We start from the raw sequence: 8,642 nt of genomic DNA, 5'->3' as shown, positions 1-8,642 counted from the left end.
TAATGGTCATGGAATCTCGTTGTCAGTTCTGATATATTCTTTATGTAGGTCGGTGTGTTACAGCATACTGTGTCCTCTTGTTGTTGTCTGTTTAGTAAGCACCTGCAGATGAAGTTGCAGGGATATCCATTCATAGCAAAGATTTTATATAGGTGCTTTTCCTCTTTCCTACATTGTTCTGATGTGTTGCAGTGAGTAGTGGCCCATTTAAATAGTGTCCTAACGCAGCTTTGTTTGTGGACGTTTGGGTGGTCGCTGTGGAAGTTGAAGATTTGGTCAGTGAGGGTTACTTTCCCACACACTGAGGTTTGGAACTCTCCGCTGGTCGTATTTTCAACTTTGGCGATCAGAAGCAGAAGCTGACTATTGAGTTCTTTTTCTTTCGTGAATTTAATCCCAGTGAATACACTGTTAATGAGGCGGTGGGTCTTCACCAGTTTAGAGTGTTTAATGATGACAGATGTGGTGTCCATGTACTGGATCCACAATTTAGGTTGAATGTGGTGGAGGGGAGTACATTCTAGTCTTTGCATGAAGGTCTCTGCGATGAGTCTTGAGATGAGTGACCCCACAGATATGCCATTGATCTGTTTGTATACATGACCATTAAAGACGAAGCATGTGGCAAGACACAAGTTTAGTAGCTTGAGTACATTGTCATTGCTGATGGAGCTGCTCCTCTGCGTTCCTTCTTCCTATAGTAATGTAGCCAGCATTTCTTTGGCTAGTGGGATGTCAATTTAATGCGAATAATACTGTGATATCAAAGGATACCATAATCTTGTTGTTGCTGATTTTTATGTTCCCGAGGGTAGCAAGGAATTCTTGGGTTGAGTGAATGGAATGGAATGATCTGTCAAATAGGCATTTCAGTCTCTGTTGTAGGTCCTTGGTCAGTTTGTGTGAAGGTGCGCCCAGTAGGGAGACAATGGGGGATGTCTGGTTTGTGTACTTTATGGAGTCCATTGTGTACTTTAGGGAATCCATCTTGGTCATCTGTCCTGCATCCTTTAGTTTCTTCAGTGTCTGGGTGATCCTATTACCTAGCTGTGGTGTTGGGTCTATCGCTACATGTTGGTACTGGAACAATGTAACTATAGTAGTCTAAGCCAAACACAGACATACATAGGAATTCCTAGAGGCATGGTTCTCAATCTATAATGCAATCAACAAACATATAGAATTGGACCCGATATACAAACCCATATAGAACAAAACCGGAAATGACATAACTTACCAAAGCAGACTCAACAATATAAATTCCAAGCGCAGTAGAACAACATCACTTCATTGGACACCTCACTGGTAATGTTATCCAGCATGGTGATGAAACATCTGAACGAAAACAAGCCAGCTTGGCGAGCGAGTCAACAACATCACAACCCGAGCTACAAATCTTTGTAAAAACCTTAATAATATAGAACCACCTTACAGCACCAAAGGTCATTTTGGCCACTGCGCCTGCACTTGCGCTGTAAGAGCTGACTAATCTAAGGCATTGATTTCCCATCTGAAAATGAAACAGTCGGTTAAAAATTTAATAAATTTTAGGTAGGATAGTATTTGGAGAAAACAATGTAGCTTGGGAAATGCAAGTGTATTAAGGTTGCTTGGAGTCAAGCACGTTAACAGAACAAACCGACAACAAACCAGGGAGAAAGAGTTAAAACAAATGATCATGTCCCAGGGGACAATGAAATAACACTCCTGTGTGGATGATACTATGCCCAGAACAAATGGCTGCTCTCCCAAAAGAAGGTGGCCACATGTACCAGCCTAAAACACTAATCCAGTATACAGAGGCAATAAGCAGATAAGGTGCTCAGCTAAGGATATGTTAAGGCCTTGCTTCAAAGCGAGATTAAAGACAAAGCATTTGGCCATCTGCTTACCTGCTCCTCTTCCAGTGCACTTGCCCTGGTTTAATAATCAAACATCATAGATGGAATTTGACCATAATTGAACGAGTGGAATCGTATGCACTTTAGGTGATTGGTGCATTCAAATAATAATACACATGCAATGGAACTATTAAAAAATTTGTATTTTTAAACTGTTCAGGGAGAGTCATTTATCCCCACACTAAAAGTGAATGGCCCTTGCAAATGCAAGACTAAATACTGGGGAAGTTTCCAAGTGTCCAGCTCTGAGTTTGAGGTAACTTAAGAGAAAATGTCTCCTTTCACCATCTCACTTCCAATATTGTCCAAACAGGTTTGCTCAAATATATGCCCAAATCCCTCCTCTTGTCTTTGGGTTGGATTCCACTATTCTTTCTGAGTTCCACACAAAAAAACCCTTTTATTCAATTGATTATTTTAAATCTATCACCTCTAACATTTGACACATTTACCAACGGAGTTGCTCCCCACTTTAATTCCTCAATTCTTCCCATTCCTGTAAGTTTTCTGAGTACCTTTCTCTGCTCTTAAGAGAATAATTTAAGCTCTTCCAATTTTTCCAGATAACTAGAGATCTTCACTCTTGGTGTCAGCCTGGCAAACTCCCTCTATAATCTCTGCCAGAGCTTGATATTCCTCCTAAAAATGTGGTGCTTAGAATTGGGCACAATGTTCCTGTAGTGATTGGGACCAGGATGACCTCATTAACTGCACTGTTTGTGAATGGGGTTGTTAGCCTGAGCCAATCTGACTAATATAATCATGAACTCAGAATCTACTCAGTTGAGAATAGGCTCTGAGCTGGTAACCAGTGGTACTGCTGTATTTGAGAACTGATTTTTGAGCCTTCCTGGATGTATTGGCACTTCACGTGTTGGACCATGTCTTTGTGTGGATACTGTATCTCGTGTCTGGACTATGCTTTTGTGTACGTATTACGTCTTCCTGTTCCCCTGTCACATGTAGGAGTCCGACTCATAGCTCTAGGGACTGTATTTGTCTGGATGGTTTTATATTACTGTTTGTACTAGACTCTGGTTCTGTATGATATTTCATGTCAATGACTCTAACTTGTTGGTGAGTTACATGATATATAGTGGCTTGCTACGTGTTGTGATAACAAAGTGTGGAGCTGGATGAACACAGCAGGCCAAGTAGCATCTTCACATTTCGGGCCTAGACCCTTCATCAGAAAAGCTTTTCTGATGAAGGGTCTAAGCCTGAAACGTCAGCTTTTGTGCTCCTAAGATGCTGCTAGGCCTGCTGTGTTCATCCAGCTTCACACTTTGTTATCTCGGATCCTCCAGCATCTGCAGTTCCCATTATCCTTGCTATGTGTCATGTTTGCGACACTTATGTGGACTTGAATCTACTGCTGAAACTAAGATTTTTTTTTGGAGGATGTTCTCTATAAATGAGATTTGTTTTTGATGTATTGTGACAGATGCTACGTATTTGTTATAACATATTAAATTACCGTTTGAATTGAACTGTGTTTCTGTATGGCATTTTCTGTCAATATCTCTACTCTCTGGTGATTTGCCTGATGTACAGTGACCTTGCCATGTGTTGTGTTTGGGACACTTATGTGGACTCAAATCCATTGTTTGGACTGGGATGTTTTTCTGTAGGATGTTCTTGGTTAAATCTGTTTTTGGTAACCTGCTTTTGATGCATTGTGACTGATGTTGTGCTGTGTCTGTGACATTAATTTACGCAAATTTTGCAAAAAAAAAGAGGCTATAACCAAGGAAAAGAATCTTCTCAGTTGAAAATTGCGATGCGAAGGTGCTGATGTTGGACTGGGGTGGACAAGATCAGAAATCACAAAACACCAGGTTATAGTCCAACAGGTTTATTAGAAAATACAACCTTTCTGAGCCTCGGTCCTTCTATGGATGTTACAGCCAGCGTACTGTGCACTAGTAAATATAGTGTGGCATGGTGGCTCAGCGGTTATCACTGCTGCCTCAGCACGTGGAACCCAGGTTCGAATCCACTCTCGGGCGACTGCCTGCATGGAGTTTGCACATAATCTCCATGTCTGCATGGGTTTCAACCAGGTGCTCCGGTTTCAATCCACAGTCCAAAGATGTGCAAGTTAAGTGGACTGGCCATGCTAAATTGCCCATAGCGTTCAGGGATGTGTAGGTTAGGTGCGTTAGCCATTCTAAGTGCAGGTGACAGGGATAGGGTAGGGGCTGAGGTCTTGGATAATGCTCTTCAGAGGGTCAGTGTGGACTTGCTGGGACGAATGGTCTGTTTGCACATTGCGAGGATTCTACGAGAAGGGTAACTTGCTGACGGGACCCAGCCTCTGTGCAGTTATTTCAGTTCTAACTAGAGACCAAACTAAATTAGTAAAAGTTCAGCATCACTTCTTAATTTCTGTATTCAATGTCCTATTTGCAATATCAAGTGTCCAATACACTTTAATAATCAACTTGCCCTGGCGTAGAAGTTTTAAGAGTATGCAGTGCCAGGTCCTTCTACTCTGAGCCCTCCTCAAAATTTACAAATTGATTGTAATGCATCTTAATGCTGCCTTTGTCAATTGCCCCAGTTCACACTTACCCACATGAAATTGCATCAGTCATACCTGAGCTCTTTTCAAAGACTGACAATACTTCCCTGAAGGCTAATTTTATCCTGCTCACTACATACTATCTTGCAAGATTTTGTAGCATTCATAAACTACAAATTATAACACAAATTTCTAAATTATGATCACGTAGGAAAAGGTCCTAAAATCAACTTGATGCATATTGCTCTGGAAAACATCCAACACTGAAATCTGAATTTATGACAATAGTTTGATTGATAAACAATAATTGCTTTGAAAATTAAAAAATATATATAATTGGGTTGGGTTTGCTTTTACGATTAAAGTAAGTTCATGAGTACCATATACGTGACAGTTTAAAAAGGCAAAGAAACACTAAATCTTGGAAGACTGCTATTCTGGAGAAGGCCGAGAGATATGTTTTTCTCATTTTACACTTACGCCATTCCGAAATAGGTGTAGCTTATAATATGCACTCTCAATTAAAAACTGCATTAAGTTGAATTAAAATTTTTGATCTAAATTTCTCTCGATTAGATGTGAAATGCAGTGTGTTTTGACAAGGATAAAACCCAGATATGGGGAATGCTGAGCAATTGGAGGAAGTAAAAATGGCCTCTTAAATCTCTGTAATAAGTAAGTTAATTCTTGTTAAACTTACTCTAAATTGACCACAGAATGAACTCTTGCTTTGATAAACCAATATACGGAGTTCCAATGTCAGTCCTGTTCGGAGGAGGTATGCAAAACATTTTCAAAAATTGCAATAAACATTTAGAAATGAATGGAAACAAGCAACAGGATCATGAAACAAGAGATGTGCTATATGTGGCAAAGAAAAAAATCAGGAGATACACTCAAACATATAATGACTCATTTCAAGCAGTTCCAGTTCTTACTGCTAATTAGTAAATACGTTAAAGCTAACAACACAGTAGTGATTACAGTACCACCACAGAAATCTTTTTTAAAAGAACAGAAGTGAATCCCTACTGTGTGGAAACAGGCTATTTGGCTAATGCACCTACCCTACACATCCCTGGACACAATGGGCAATTTAGTATAGCCAATCCACCTAGCCTGCACATCTTTGAACTACAGGAGGAAACTGAAGCACCCACCAGAAACCCATGCAGATATGGGGAGAATGTGCAAACTCCACACAGGCAGCTGTCCAAGGATGGAATTAGTACAACTATTAGTGTGTGCTTATGAATGATAACCTAGATTTTTAACTCAACTTGTTAGCCTCCCCCCCAACTTTCAAAGCCTGGGATAATTCTCTTTGAAAACGTAACTGAGGGAGACTGGTGTATAATAGCAGTGGTTTTGTGCAAGCCCTGTTGTAAACACTTATAATCAAGTCACTAGAAATAAACACCGACACACTCTCCTACTCATTCTCTGTTCAAGTCTCAATATCATTGTATTTTAAAATAACACTTACCCAATATATCTAGCAAGCCTTCAATGTGGTCACTTCTTTTCAAGACATAACGACAAGCAACCTTGAAAACAGAAAATACACGTTACAAAATGTAACTTACTTTTAAATTGATACATTTGTGAATTTACCTTTGTATACATTAAAAATGTTTCAGTTAAATCAATATACAGTCTAACTTGTGCAGTGAGGGTTCCTTTGAATGCATAAAGTGAAATGTGGGAGCTTGGTGAGTGTCACAGTTAGCTAAAGAGTCAAAGGATGTGCTCTTTTCTTTTTATACAATTTAAAATTTCCAACAATTGTGTCTTTGTTGTAGGTCATAAGCTGACTGATTTGTAACTGACAAGCTCTTAAATCATTTTACATTTATGGCATAGCAGGTCAGCTCAGCCAGTGGAATGCACCTCGGAGGTATATGGAAACTAATGGATGCACCATTAACATCCAGGTGAACCTGTAACAGATGTTACCAGATGCCCAAGCTTGAAGACCTAGATTTGGATCTCAAGTGGCACTTGGGTCATTGTTGTACATTCACGAATCGGATAACTAAGTGGTAGCGCATTTAGGGATGCAGTCACAGTATGGGATGGGAACTTAGAGACAGGGAGGAATCAGTATTGTCAGGCATGTTTGGCAGAAATCCTGAGTCTGTCATACTTGCTCATAGTTTTCCAATTTGGATACTGAGGGTGATGTTTCCTAAAGACAGTTCAGTCCAGAACCATTGGTGGCACGGAGGCTCATTGGTTAGCACTGCAGCCTCACAGCGCCAGGGGCCCAGGTTCAATTCCAGTCTCGGCTAACTGTCTGTGTGGAGTTTGCACATTCTCCCTGTGTCTGTGTGGGTTTCCTCCGGGTGCTCCGGTTTCCTCCCACATGTGCAGGCTAGGTGGATTGGCTATGCTAAATTGCCCATAGTGTTCAGGGGTGTGCGGGTTATAGGGGGATGGGTCTGGGTGGGATGCTTCAAGGGGCGGTGTAGACTTGTTGGGCTGAAGGGCCTGTTTCCATACTGTAGGGAATCTAATCTAATCTAATGTCTGTGGCACCATAGACGACTCATCTATATCAGAGAGGTTGAAAAATGGAACAGCACGTGAGATAGTAGATTAGAGTCAGGGCATTAGGTAGGCATTTCTACAGCAGCAAACCAGTTTCCAACATCAGTACAGGGTCAAGAATCTCACAGAGTGACTGGAAGACATTGTTCTTCTGGGGATGAAGAACAGTCAGACATGGTGGTCCACACTAGTACTAATGAAGGGAAGAACAGAAATGAGTTCCTGAAGGCAATTTCAGGGTGTTAGGAAAGATAACAAAAAGTAGGGCCTCAAGAGTAGTAATCTCAGGAATACTTCTAATGACACATCCTAACCAGCACAAAACAGGAGGACTGATTGAACATATGGCTACAGAAGGTGTAGGAGCAATAGCACCATGGTTCCAAAGTATTGGCAGCATTTCTGGGGCAAGTGGGACCTATACAAGTTGGGCAGCGTACATTTCAACAAGATCAGTACCAAAATCCACATAGAGAGATTGCTAGTTCTCTTGGGAAGTGTTCACACAAGCTTGTTAGGGAGATGAAAACCAGAGCAGTATCTCAAATTGGAAGTAATTAAAACTGGTAACAGGGAGTTGAAAACTGACAACTGAAATTAGAAGAAAGGCAAAATGAAGGCAAGCCTCAAGTTAAAGGTAAATGTTTTAAAGCCACAAACAGAAATATGATCTAATTGCCATTAAGGGGGACCAATAATGGGAAACAAATATGCAAGGATATTCAACATTTTGGAAGGGCAGCAGAAAAAGAGATAGTGTTTTGCTCATAAGTGAAGGACAGTGCCGTTTTATATTTGCACATTATTTTTCGAAGGTATGGACCAAAATTAACAAAGCACTATTTTTAAATCAGGGATTTACAATTATGACAGCATGTTTTAAAAGCAATTTGATACTTATTTAAGAGACTGCTGGACATGCATATTGTCACAGAAATTTGAGGGTGCATACATGAGGATCAATGGTCGGCACAACATTGTGGGCTGAAGGGCCTGTTCTGTGCTGTACTGTTCTATGTTCTATGACTCTGAACCCTATTTATGTAACTGTAGGTTCGAGAAATGTGCAGATGAACTATAGTGAGGGGATGTTTAGAACTGAAGCTGATTATCTGAGTTCTGTGAAATTATCATAGTTCTGAGCAAGGGTCAGCAGACCCAAAACGTTAACTCCGTTTTCTCCTCCACAGATGCTGCCAGGCCTGCTGAGCTTTTCCAGCAACTTTGTCTTTGAAGCTGGTTATCGTTTGGCAATTGGCCCCAGGTCCACAAATCAAAGTCCTCTGTCTGCAAACAACAGTGATTGTCAGTTAGCTGAACAGTTTGGGTTGTGAGCAAGGCAAACAGCATCAAATTGAGACCAGAAGAGAAATCAGTAGCTCTGCTGTAGCCAGGAAAAGTTATCTGCAGTAAGCCACTTCAAATCTGAAGAAAGCTAGGTTATATTTCTTTCAGCAGAAACTGCAAATTGTGACTGTGAATTAGATGTCAGGGATCTTTCACAAGTAAAACAGGACCTTACGCTTCTTGCAAACCAATGCAGGCATTTAAAGAAAAGGATGAAGAGAAACTTTTGGATGAGCAATAACCAACTTAACAGATCTTGGGAACAAAGGTCATAGCACACTTTTCTAGTTTTTTTTCCTCCACTGACTCGATCCCATATC

General features: G+C 40.6%; 1 protein-coding gene across 1 annotated transcript in view; it reads right to left on the bottom strand.

Moving 5' to 3' along the window:
• LOC125465255 (uncharacterized) overlaps positions 1 to 8,642 on the bottom strand; it is a 102,091-nt gene that overhangs the window by 28,474 nt on the left and 64,975 nt on the right. The window contains exon 9 of the mRNA XM_048558533.2: positions 5,912 to 5,972. Coding sequence (XP_048414490.2) covers positions 5,912 to 5,972 — 61 coding nt within the window. The remainder of the gene's footprint in view (positions 1 to 5,911; positions 5,973 to 8,642) is intronic.

Source organism: Stegostoma tigrinum, chromosome 29 (genome assembly GCF_030684315.1).
Source record: "Stegostoma tigrinum isolate sSteTig4 chromosome 29, sSteTig4.hap1, whole genome shotgun sequence".
Taxonomy (NCBI): domain Eukaryota; kingdom Metazoa; phylum Chordata; class Chondrichthyes; order Orectolobiformes; family Stegostomatidae; genus Stegostoma; species Stegostoma tigrinum.
Note: the sequence above shows the minus strand (reverse complement) of the source record. Positions and strands in the feature narration are given on the sequence as shown.